General features: G+C 58.2%; 1 protein-coding gene across 1 annotated transcript; it reads left to right on the top strand.

Annotated features, from left to right (window-relative positions):
• Positions 1–5,185: 5,185 nt before the first annotated feature.
• Positions 5,186–8,374, top strand: EPO (erythropoietin). Its single transcript, XM_062180442.1, has 5 exons — positions 5,186–5,198; positions 5,733–5,881; positions 6,122–6,208; positions 6,429–6,608; positions 7,058–8,374. The coding sequence occupies exons 1-5, from the start codon at positions 5,186–5,188 to the stop codon at positions 7,214–7,216; spliced, it is 588 nt and encodes a 195-aa protein (XP_062036426.1). The 3' UTR covers positions 7,217–8,374.
• Positions 8,375–11,882: the final 3,508 nt, after the last annotated feature.

Here is an 11,882-nt window from a genome sequence, read left to right as displayed (position 1 = left end):
AGCGCCTGCCTCCACCCCTGCTGGCCTCTCGTCGTCACAGCTGTCCCTTCCCAGCCCCTGCCCCATCACGAAGCCGCTGGAGGCCTCACCAGTCCCCAGGATCCCAGGTCTGAGCAGGCGTGGCTTCCTGGCCGCCACAGGGACCACACGACACCATCCACACGTGTGTGATGACCACATGCGGGCATCGGTGTCTGAGACGTCCCCTTCACCATCCTCACCTGTCTTCCCCCAGTACTGAGGCACGGCCTCTAGGGTGCCATTCCCAGCAGACCCCCTATGAATGCCCCCTGGAGTCGTGCAGTGTTCAACTTTGACAGCTGCACATGGTGGGCCTGGGCAGAGAGGCCTGAGGTGTCTACGCCAATTATGGCAGTGAGGAAGAAGGAGGATACTTCCTGCTGGAGGATCTGGGAAGGCTTCACGGAGGAGGAAATGCTTGCATTTGGGCTTTAAGAGAAAGGGGGGGCTGGCGCCGTGGCTTAACAGGCTAATCCTCCGCCTTGCAGCACCGGCACACCGGGTTCTAGTCCCGGTTGGGGCGCCGGATTCTATCCCGGTTGCCCCTCTTCCAGGCCAGCTCTCTGCTGTGGCCTGGGAAGGCAGTGGAGGATGGCCCAAGTGCTTGGGCCCTGCACCCGCATGGGAGACCAGGAGAAGCACCTGGCTCCTGGCTTCGGATCAGCGAGATGCGCCAGCCGCAGCGGCCATTGGAGGGTGAACCAGCGGCAAAAAGGAAGACCTTTCTCTCTGTTTCTCTCTCTCACTATCCACTCTGCCTGTCAAAAAAAAAAAAAAAAAGAAAAAAAAAAGAAAAAAGAAAAAGGGGGATGGGGTCTGCCTTGTGGCGCAGCAGGTTAAGCTATCGTCTGCAACCCAGCGTCCCATATAAGCACTGGTTCGAGTCCTGGCTGCTCCACTTCCCATCCAGCTCCCTGCTGATGTTCCTGGGAGAGCAGGAGATGGTACCCTGCCACCCATGTGGAGCTCCTGGCTCCTGGCTTTGACCTGGCCCGGCCCTGGCTGTTGCAGACATTTAGGGGGCGAACCAGCAGATGGAAGATCTCTCTCTATCTCTGTCTCTCCCTCTCTCTGCGCTCTGCCTTTCAAATAAATAGGTTCATCTTTAAAAAGGGAAACTGGGGGCTAGTGCAGGAGGGCGATGCAGGTGGAAGGCCCAGAGTGAGCCACGTCTGAGCTCCCGTGAAGGAGGGAGTGGACATGAGCCACGTGGGAGGTCAGCCTGGACGTCAGGTGCCCGGCTGCACGGGGAGGGGCTGAGCCCTATGGCAATGGGGGCCCCTGCAGGTTCCTGCCTGTGCGAGGGATGGTCTGATGGGGTCAGCACCAGGCAGAGGGATGCAAGCAGGGGGACGGGGGTGGGGAGCCCCAGGTAGCCCCAGGTAGTTTTCATTCTGTCATGGAGAGCAGATGGATGGACTCTTTTCGGCCCCAAACACCAGACTGGCCCCTTCCCCAGCAGGAGCAGTGTAGCTCTGGGAGTGGGTAGGTGGGGGCACCAAGAGCCTCTGACCCGACTTCTCTGCCAGGCGGCTGTCACAGCTCTCACAAAGCATCATGGCCCGCGGCAGCCAGGGACAGGGTGGGGGTGGGGGCTCCAGCAAGCTGCTGTGAGGGGAGGAGCCAGTCCCACAGACGCCCCGCCCCTCCCCAGGCGGTGTCCAGCCCAGCAGGTCAGGGCAGTAGTGACGCAGGAGTCAGGGGCCCCGGGGGACCAGGGCCTGGGGAGGGGGGTCGGGACAGAGTGCACATGCCGACGTGTGTGGACGTGTGTGCGTGTGCATGTCCCACAGCTGGGCTCTGGGAAGGGAGCAGAACTGGGCTCCGTGGCTGGAAACCCGAACAGCAGGTTTAGGGAGGACCCAGGGCAGGTTCAAGGTGAGCTGACTTCCCCCTCCAAAAACTCACCCCCCCCCCCAATCTGTCCAAGCCCTTTCTAAATCATAGTCTCTCCCAATACACACAACCCCTATGGCTCCCCGGTATCCCCAACAGCCTCATCCAAACCCGCAATCCCTTAGGCTTCTTCATTCCTCATTGCTGCCTGAGAGCCTCTGTCTTGGGGAAGGTTCAGCCTCCGCCTGCAGCATCCCACATGAGCGCCAGTTCAAGTCCCAGCTGCTCCACTTCCAATCCAGCTCCCTGCTGATGCACCTGGGAAAGCAGTGTAGGATGGCCCGAGTGCTTGCACCCATGTGGCAGACCCAGAAGAAGCCCCTGGCTCCTAGCTTCTGCCTTGGGGAGTAAACCAGCAAATGGAAGATCTCTCTCTCTCTCTCCCTCTCTCTCTCTGTATCTCTGCCTTTCAAATAAATCTTTTTACAAAAAAGTTTATGTGCAACTGCTACTAAAAGACTCTTAAAAAAAGAGGGAGCCTCTGTCTTGTATTTTTTTTTTTTAAGATTTATTTATTTGTTATGGACAGAGAGGGAGAAACAGAGACAGAGAGAGAGAGAGCTCTGGCACTCTGGTTCATTCCCCAAATGGCCACAACAGCCAGCACTGGGCCAGGCCGAAGCCAGGAGCCTGGAACTCCATCCAGGTTTCCCACGTGGATGGCAGGGGCCCAAGCACTTGGGCCGTTTCTGCTGCCTTCTCAGGCTCATTAGCAGGAAGCTGGATTGGAAGTAGAGAAGGGGCTGGCGCTGTGGCGCAGCAGGTTAAAGCCCTGGCCTGAAGTGCTGGCATCCCATATGGGCACCGGTTTGAGTCCCGGCTGCTCCACTTCCGATCCAGCTCTCTGCTATGGCCTCAGAAAGCAGTAGAAGATAGCCCAAGTGCTTGGGCCCCTATACCCACGTGGGAGACCCGGAAGAAGCTCCTGGCTCCTGGCTTTGGATCGGCGCAGCTCCATTGCGGCCATCTGGGGAGTGAACCAATGGATGGAAGACCTCTCTCTCTGCCTCTCCTCTCTCTGTGTAACTCTGACTTTCAAATAAATAAATAAATCTTAAAAAAAAAAAAAAAAAAGGAAGTAGAGCAGCCAGGACTCCAATCGGTGCCCGAATGAGATGCTGGTGTTTTGGGCAGCAGCTTTATCCGCTACACCACAGCACTGGGCCCAGGAGCCTCAGTCTTGATTTCGCTTGCAGCCCCAGGACCGTGCCAGCTCCACCAGGGCGGGCATTCTTCTGATGTTTTCGACCTCTGCTTGATACTCCAGGATCTATCTCAGAGCCCAGTTCAAGTCTCAGCTGCTCAGCTTCCAACCCAGCTCCCTGCTAACACACCTGGGCAAGCAGTGGAAGATGGCCTAAGGACACACTTTGGGGACCTATGCAGAGTTCCAGCATCCTGGGTTTGGCCTGGCCCAGCCCTAGCTGTTAGGCCATTTAGATGAAAGATCTCTCTGTCTCTCCCTCTCTTTGTCACTCTGCCTTGCAAATAAATAAGGCAGTCTTCCAAAAATAAATTGAGGCCAGCGCGGTGGCTCACTTGGCTAATCCTCTGCCTGCGGTGCCAGCACCCCGGGTTCTAGTCCCGGTTGGGGTGCCAGATTCTCTCTTGGTTGCTCCTCTTCCAGTCCAGCTCTCTGCTGTGGCCCGGGAGTGCAGTGGAGGATGGCCCAAGTCCTTGTGCCCTGCACCCGCATGGGAGACCAGGAGGAAGTGCGCCTGCCATAGAGGCCATGTAGGGGGTGAACCAACAGAAAAGGAAGACCTTTCTTTCTGTCTCTCTCTCTCTCTGTCTAACTCTGCCTGTCAAAAAAAAAAAATAAATTAAAAAAAAAAAAAATTGAGGCATGGTAATGCTACATATTTACGGGACACAGTGTGACCATTCGGAAAATGGACACAATGCAGGGTGAGAAAATCAGTCATTAGCCTTTCCCTCTCCTCAACCACACATTTATCATCTCTAAGTTGGGAAGCTTCAGACTCCTCTCTTCTCGTTCTCTACAAAACGTACACCACACTGACGTGAGCTCCAGCCACCCTCCGGAGCACGGAACACTGGGACTTGTCCTGCAGTCCACCCCCTATCCTAGCCCCCAGCTCTCCTGCAGTCCATCCTCCCAGCACCACATCTGCTGTGTCCACTCATCACCTGTTGATCAACACCTCAAGGACAGGCATTCTTGGATGCCGGTGTTGCGGGCGATGGCTTTACCCACCACGCCGCCACAACCCTGGCCCCTCATATGCGTGGATTTGGATTTTTTTTTTTTTTTTGGTACCCAAATACATACTCTAGTTCCTTTTCCCATAATCTTTTGGAAGTAGCCTCGTGTGGTCACCTGTGTTCTGGGACTCAGCCATCTTCCATCACCCCTGAGGGAGGTAGGGCGGGTTCTCTCACCTCATCCACCAGACAGGTGAGAGGAGGCGGCTTTCTGAGGTTTGAGAAACGAACCCCGACTCCCATCACTCTATTCCAGGATCCTTACCAACTTTGCCGCGGAGGTGAACCCCTATCACAGGTCACAAAAGCAGACGTCAAGCTGCACGTATGCCCTGGGCCCTAGGAATCACCTTTCGGGGTTTCCGGGAGGTCCCGGAAAGCGAGGAGTTGGGGGGAGAAGAACTCCAAACTCCTAGCTCGGTTCGCCTCCATCGGGTTCCAGAGAGCCTTGCAGGCATTGCGAGAAGTTTCCGGGGGCCAGCCACCTCTGGAGAACCCAGGAGCCCGGCACCCGTAGCTGGGAGCCCTTGGCCAAGACTGGGACGCCCCCCAGGGGCAGGTGTCTGGGTCCGCAGCCCCGTCCCGGGGAGGGGGGGCACTCCGGTCCCGGCCCGCTTTCCGCGTGGCTCTCGGCTGCGTACCGGTTGCGCTCTCCCCTCCCGGAGCCCAGGCGCCGGGGCGGACCCTGCCCTGCACGCGCGCCGGCGCAGCCCTGCTCCCGCCCCTCCGAGCCCCCGACCCAGGCGTCCTGCCCCCTGCTCCGACCCCGGCTGACCCCCACCCCGGGCGACCCCTCACGCACACAGCCTCACGCCCACCCCCACCGGCGCACGCACACATGCAGATAACAGCCCCGACCACCGGCCGCAGCCGCAGAGTCCCCGGGCCAACCCCGCCGGTGGCTGCGCCGCGCCCCCCGGACAGTGACCCCCTCCTTCGGGCCCGTGCAGCTGGTCCTGCCCGGCCGCGTCTCGGGATGAGGGCTCCCGCCGAGAGCGCCGGCCGAGCCCCAGGTCGCTGAGGGTCCCGGCCAGGCGCGGAGATGGGGGCGCGCGGTGAGTGTCGCGGGCTGCAGGAGCTGCCGCCGGCCGGGCCCCTGTTTGAGAAGGGATTTGCCGCCCGGGCTGCTGGCCAAGAGGTGGCCGGGTTCAAGGACCTGCGACTTGCCGAGGACCCCGGAGAGTAGGGGGGTGGGGCAGCCTCCACGTGCCGGCCGGACTTGGGGAGTCCGCGTGGATAGGCACAAGGTTTGGGGGTTCGGGGTTGGTGGGGGGGCGGACAGGCGCCCCTCTGTGGGTGGGGAGGAAGCTGAGACGCGGATACCTGGGTCCTGGAGCCCACCACCGGGATCTGCGAGACGGGGCCGCCTCTGCACTCCGGGATTGAAGTTTGGCCGGAGAGAAGTGGATGCCGGTAGCTGGGGGTGGGGTGTGCGGCGCCGGCGGCGGCCGGATTGAATGAAGGCGAGGGAGGCAGCGCCTGGGCGCCCGCAAGGTCGGGGGCGGCCGGGACCGGCTGGGGGCCGGGGCGGGCGAAGCGCCCCCGCCGCGCCGAGCCCCCCGCCTCACCCGCGCTCGGCTGTCTTGCAGGACGCCTTGCCCTGCTGCCTCTCGCCCTGCTGTGCTTGCTCGTCCTCGCTCTGGGCCTCCCGGTCTTGGGCGCCCCGCCACGCCTCATCTGTGACAGCCGAGTCCTGGAGCGGTACATCCTGGAGGCCAAAGAGGCCGAGAATGCCACGGTGAGGCCTCCTCCCCTCCGGGCACTCCTGGGGCTCCCAAGGGTCCCACCAGGAACCTGGATCCTTTGGGCATTTGGTTCAGGGTGGGAGCAGGCAGTCAGTCCAATCCTCTCTCCCACCCCCCATAACAATGATGAAGTTGGTGGTGCCCAAAGCATACCTGGATGGTACAGGGCAGGGGCAGAGCTAGAGCACACCCCCCCACCCCAGGGTGCCCTGACCCCCTGCTGTGTGTTTCAGATGGGCTGTGCCGAAGGCTGCAGCTTGGGGGAGAACATCACAGTACCGGACACCAAGGTCAACTTCCACCACTGGAAGAAGTCGGAGGTGAGCCCATCCTCCCCTTCCACCGGGGGACCCTCATTGGAGGGGTGATGGAGAGACAGAGAGAAACGGAGTGGCGGAGATGAGGGCTACATCACTCATTCATTCAACAGACCTTGTTGCATAGCCTCTGTTTGCTCTGCTTGGGTGGGGGCGCTGCTGAGGGGGAGGAGAGAGAAGGGGTGGCTTGGGTCAGCTGACTCCATGGCTACGCTCCCTCCAGGCTGGGCGGCATGCTGTAGAAGTCTGGCAGGGCCTGGCTCTGCTGTCGGAAGCCATGCTGCGTAGCCAGGCCCTGCTGGCCAACTCCTCCCAGCTGCCGGAGACCCTGCAGGTGCACGTGGACAAGGCTGTCAGTGGCCTGCGCAGCCTCACTTCCCTGCTCCGGGCGCTGGGAGTCCAGGTGAGTCGGGTGCACTCCGTCTGGGCTTCCTGTAAGATGACAAGGGTATTGGGGCAGGGGGAGGCATTGTGGCGCAGCAGGTTAAGTAAGCCTCTGCCTTGGATGCCGGCATCCCATATGGGCGCCGGTTCCAGTCCCTGCTGCTCCGCTTCTGAACCAGCTCCCTGCTGATGCACCTGGGAGGGCAGCAGAGGATGGCCCAAGGGCTTGGACCCCTGCACCCAATGTGGGAGACCTGGATGGAGTTCCAGTGGCCCAGCCTTGGCTGTTGCAGCCATCTGGGGAGTGAACCAGTGGATGGAAGATTGTGTGTGTGTGTGTGTGTCCCTCTCTCTCTAACTCTAACTTTCAACTAAAATAAATTAAAACAAAGATATGAAGGACCCCGTTCTGTCCCCACTCCCGCTTCCCTGCTGGACTGCTCTGACTCCCCGTTCTCTCCTCCGCAGAAGGAAGCCGTCTCCCCTCCAGAGGTCGCCTCCTCAGCAGCTCCACTCCGCACAGTCGCTGCTGACACCTTGTGCAAACTCTTCCGCATCTACTCCAATTTCCTCCGGGGAAAGCTGAAGCTGTACACGGGGGAGGCCTGCAGGAGAGGGGACAGGTGACCGGGTGCCTCCGCTCTGACCACCACTGCCTGTGCCTGCCTCCCCCCACCGCTCCCCACCCCTGCCACGGGGTTGTCGCCGCAGCGCCCGCCAGTCTCACGAACACTGCAGTGCCAGCAGGTGACATCTCAGAGGCCAGAGGACTGAGATGGAAGGAGGATTCGGAGGTCAGCTTTCAACCCAAGGACAAGGCCATGCTGGGGAGGCACCTGAGCTCACTCGGTGCCTTGCAGAACTGCGGCAAGCTTTGGAGGCAAATACTTTTTCCTTTTGCACCCTGCACGCAAGGACAGGATGGACAGGAGAATTTAAGTGATGAGCCGGCCGTCAATTCTCCAGGTCCCGTGGGGACTCCTGTGACAGCAAGCGCCCACCGCTGGACAATGGGGGTAGGGGGAGCCATGAACATGGAATAAGGGCTGGTCCCTGATTCTCATGGGGGTCCATGTTTGGTGTACGTTCTATAATCACCAGCAAGAACGGAAACCACCCCCTGCTTCCTGGGCACGGGCCCTGTCCGGGCAGCTGGGCGTCAGGTCTGGGAAACCAGTGGTGGAGGGGGCTGGGCCCTACGTGCTGCCTCACACAGCCTGTCTGACCTCCTGACCCCACTGGGCCTGAGGCCACTAGCTCTGCCCACGTTGGTCAATAAGGTGGCCCCATCCAAGGCTGCGTCTCAGTAGGCAGCTGCCAGGAGCCCAGGACAAGCCGTGAGTGACCGTGTCTGCGATCAGGGAAGTGGGTAGCAGAACTCCTGGCATTCCCTTGGCATGCCGCAGTGCACGAGTCCCTGTCCATGCAGCTGCCCTCTCTCCTTGCCCCGGGGGCTGGCGGCACAGAGGCTCCGCCCTGAGACTCGCAGAAGAGGCAACAGAGGTGCACCTTACTGCGCACCTGCTCTGGGACAAGAGCCGCTCCTGGTGTGTCCGCCTGCGACCTCAGCGTGTCCCTGTGAGACAGCTCCTGCTGCCACGCCCATCACACGGATGAAGAAGTGAGGCAGCGACAGGCCCTTGGCGCGGTAGTGAAGGTACCACGTGGGACGCTGGCATCTCATATCCGAGTGCCTGGATTTGAATCCAGACTCTGCTTTCTGCTAATTCGCAGCCTGGGAGGCAGCAGGTGTGGCTCAAGGACTTGGGTCCCTGTCACCCACATGGGAGACCTAGACTGAGTTCCTAGCTCCTGGCTTGGGCTTGGCCCAGCCCTGGCTGTTGAGAGCAATTGGGGGGTGAACCGGCAAACAGGAGATCCCTCTGTTGTTTCTTTTTTTTTCTCTCAGTTCTTCTGCATTTCAAATAAATTTTTAAAAGAAATAAATTTGCCCAAGCTCAAGAAAACAGGGATCCTCAATCCTCGCCCCCCTACTCCCTTCCCTCACCTGCTTATTCCTGGCATATAATTCCTGCCTGCTCCCTTACTGCCCTGGGGCAAGGGACAGGGAACAAATGAATGCAACCTCCACTCTTGGTTCCTGCCTTGAACTCAACCCTTTACTCTGACAATGACTTCAGATTCCTCCCCAGAAATAAGGCCTGTGCAGACAGCCAAAGATGCCACAAAACTGGACCAGGTCCCCAATCCTGGCTGTTACTCCCTACGAGGGGACTTTTTAAAAAATTCAAGGAAAAAGGAAAGAAAGGCTACATTTAGGGGCAGGCGTTTGGCTTAGCTGTTAAGATGCTGCTTGGGACCCTACCCCCAGCCCATAGCAGAGCGCCTGGCTTCAGAGCTCTGGATCTACACCCAGTTCCAGATAATGTGACCGTGGGGGGCAGCAGGTGATGGCGGGGATGGTGGAAACCTGCTCAGAGGGTGTGTGAGGAGCAAAATGAGGTCACACCAGGGACCCTGGAGTAGGGCCCCCAGGAAGGGAGCTGCCACCTGCTGTTTTGAGTTCTGGCTCTGTCCCGAGGCCAGCTTCCTATCAATACAAATTCTGGGAAGCAACAGTGATGAACGGCTCAAGTACTTGGGTGTACAGATTGCGTTCCCAGCTCTAGGCTTTGGCCTGGCCCAGCCCTGGTTGTTGTGGGCATTTGGGGAGTGAATCAGAGGATAGGTGAGCCCTCTCTCCCCCCACCTCTCTCTCTTTCCCTCTTTCTCTCTGCCTCTCAAATAAATGAATACAACATTCTTTTAAAGGTAAGTTTATTTTGATGCAAAAACTTTTTTTTGACAGGCAGAGTTAGACAGTTAGCGAGAGAGAGAGAGAGAGAGAGAGAGAGAAAGAGAAAGGTCTTCCTTCCATTGGTTCACCTCTCCCCCCCCCCCCCCCCCAGATAGCTGCTACTGCCGGCGTGCTGTGCTGATCCGAAGCCAGGAGCCAGGTGCTTCTCCTGGTCTCCCATGCGGGTGCAGGGCCCAAGCACTTGGGCCATCCTCCACGGCACTCTCAGGCCACAGCAGATAGCTGGACTGGAAGAGGAGCAACCAGGACAGAACCAGCACCCCAACCGGGACTAGAACCGGGGGTACTGGCGCTGCAGGCGGAGGATTAGCCTAGTGAGCTGCGGCGCTGGCCAATGCAAAAACTTTTGAAATCCATGCATATGAAGGTTCTTCAAGCAGTGTATGGAAAATGCACGTTATGAAAAAACTACGCATAGATTTAAAAAACTGCACCCAAATAAACTTATCTGTTAATTCCGCTTTCCGTGAACTTTTTGAGGTCCCCTGGTATGTGGGAGCAGTGTCTCTGCTTAGAAGCATGTCAAAAAGTGGATGAGGCAGCCTGCCCCCTACGCGTGCACAGGAGAGAGAGCGTTTTGCAATCCGTAGCACCGGCAGGTTGGGGGGTTGAAGAGTATTTGCCGGTTGTCTTGTGTGGGGAGGGGGTGGGGAGTAGAGGTGGAGCTGAGGTGGGAGGAGCCAGCAAGGGGGCGGAACCAAAAGAATTTTTATTCTTGTCAAGCCGACTCCTGGGCCATAGTGCCCTCTACAGGTCTTCTTGGGAACTGTTATAGAAATAAGCGAACCCTTAGGGTTCTCACCTGGTACTCTTCAATACAAACGTGTATTGCGGTTTCCACGTGGCTCCTGACTCTTGCTCCTCCCCCACACCTGCTGTGGGTCAGTAAGCAAGGCATCTCCCACTTAGGCTGATGAACCTGGAGCTCATAGGCTTGTTCTGAACTTACAGCATGTAGCTAATAAACAGAGCTGAGACCTACACATGAGATTTAAGACTTTTCACCCCCAAATCTTGCCCACCTCCCAGCCCGATTTGTTGCCTAGTGCTCAGACGTCCTCTCTTCTCCAGGATTCCAAGCCTCTGACCTTATTCCTCTACTCCCCTCTGCACCTTTAGCTGCTCTTTGTTTTTTATGGGCTGGTGGTTTTCACACCTGAGCTGCACCAGGTGTCGTGGGCAAGTAGGTTAGGAACACGGGAGGTGTAACTCAGTGACTCCACTTTATGGCGTTCCTACTGCAGGCACTAACTGCTAGGGAATGTGAAATGACACTCGGAGCCTGGTGTCCCTGAGAGCCGGCAGCCCCCCGGGGACAAAAGCAGGTTGATTTAGGCACAGGCAACTTGGTATGGGGCTGGGTGCTACAATGCGGGCTGCCCAGAGTCCAGGAAAGTAAGGTGCGGTGAATCTCAGCGGATGCATCATGGGCTGTGATTTTTGCCATAACTTCATGGAGTAGGAGTGCGAGAGGTATCATCCCATTTCTCAGATGGGGAAATCAAGTTTGACCAGGTAAGTGACAGAGCCAGCTCTTCTTCTTATTTTTTCCTTAAGGATTTATTTATTTGAAAGTCGGAGTTGCAGGTAGGACCTCCCACCCGCTGGTTCACTCCCCACATGGCCACAAAGGCCAGGCCGAAACCAGGAGCTTCATCTGGGTCTCCCATGTGGGTGCAAGGGTCCAAGCACTTGGGTCATTTTCTGCCACTTTTCCCAGGTCAATAGCAGGGAGCTGCATTGGAAGTGGAGCAGTGGGAACTTGAACCTGACCCATATGGGCTGCCGGTGTTGCAGGCGATGGATTAACCCACCCCATACAGAGCCAACTCTTCTGACTTGGTGCTGGGGACAGGAGCCAGCACAGCACAGCTGTGAGTCAGCAGGCCGCGTCATTGCTCAATGGTGCCCTTCCACAAGGTGCTTTCTTGGGCATTCTTTCATTTTCCCTCCTAACTGCATGAGGAAGGCAGGGGAGACGGAGGAGCCCCATTTTCCAGAGGAGGAAACTAAGGCCTTGTCCAGGTCAGGAACAGAAGCCAGTTTTTTTTTTTTTGACAGGCAGAATTAGTGAGAGAAGAGAGACAGAGAGAAAGGTCTTCCTTTGCCGTTGGTTCACTCCCCAAATGGCCGCTACGGCGCTCCTACACTGATCCGAAGCCAGGAGCCAGGTGCTTCCTCCAGGTCTCCCTTGCGGGTGCAGGGGCCCAAGCACTTGGGCCATCCTCTGCTGCTTTCCCAGGCTATAGCAGAGAGCTGGACTGGAAGAGGAGCAACCGGGACAGAACCACCACCCCAACCGGGACTAGAACCGGGGGTACTGGCGCTGCAGGCGGAGGATTAACCAAGTGAGCCGCTGCGCAGGCCAAAGCCAGGTTCTTGATGTCGGGATCACCGGGGAGAGGGGAGCGGAAGGGAGGGAGGAGGTAAAACAGTCACCTCACCCACTCCCTCCAGCTCTGGCTTCTTCCCTGG

The sequence above is a fragment of the Lepus europaeus genome, chromosome 21 (assembly GCF_033115175.1).
Source record: "Lepus europaeus isolate LE1 chromosome 21, mLepTim1.pri, whole genome shotgun sequence".
In the NCBI taxonomy this organism is placed as follows: domain Eukaryota; kingdom Metazoa; phylum Chordata; class Mammalia; order Lagomorpha; family Leporidae; genus Lepus; species Lepus europaeus.
The sequence above is the reverse complement of the archived record's forward strand: the minus strand, read 5'-3'. Positions and strand labels throughout refer to the sequence as shown.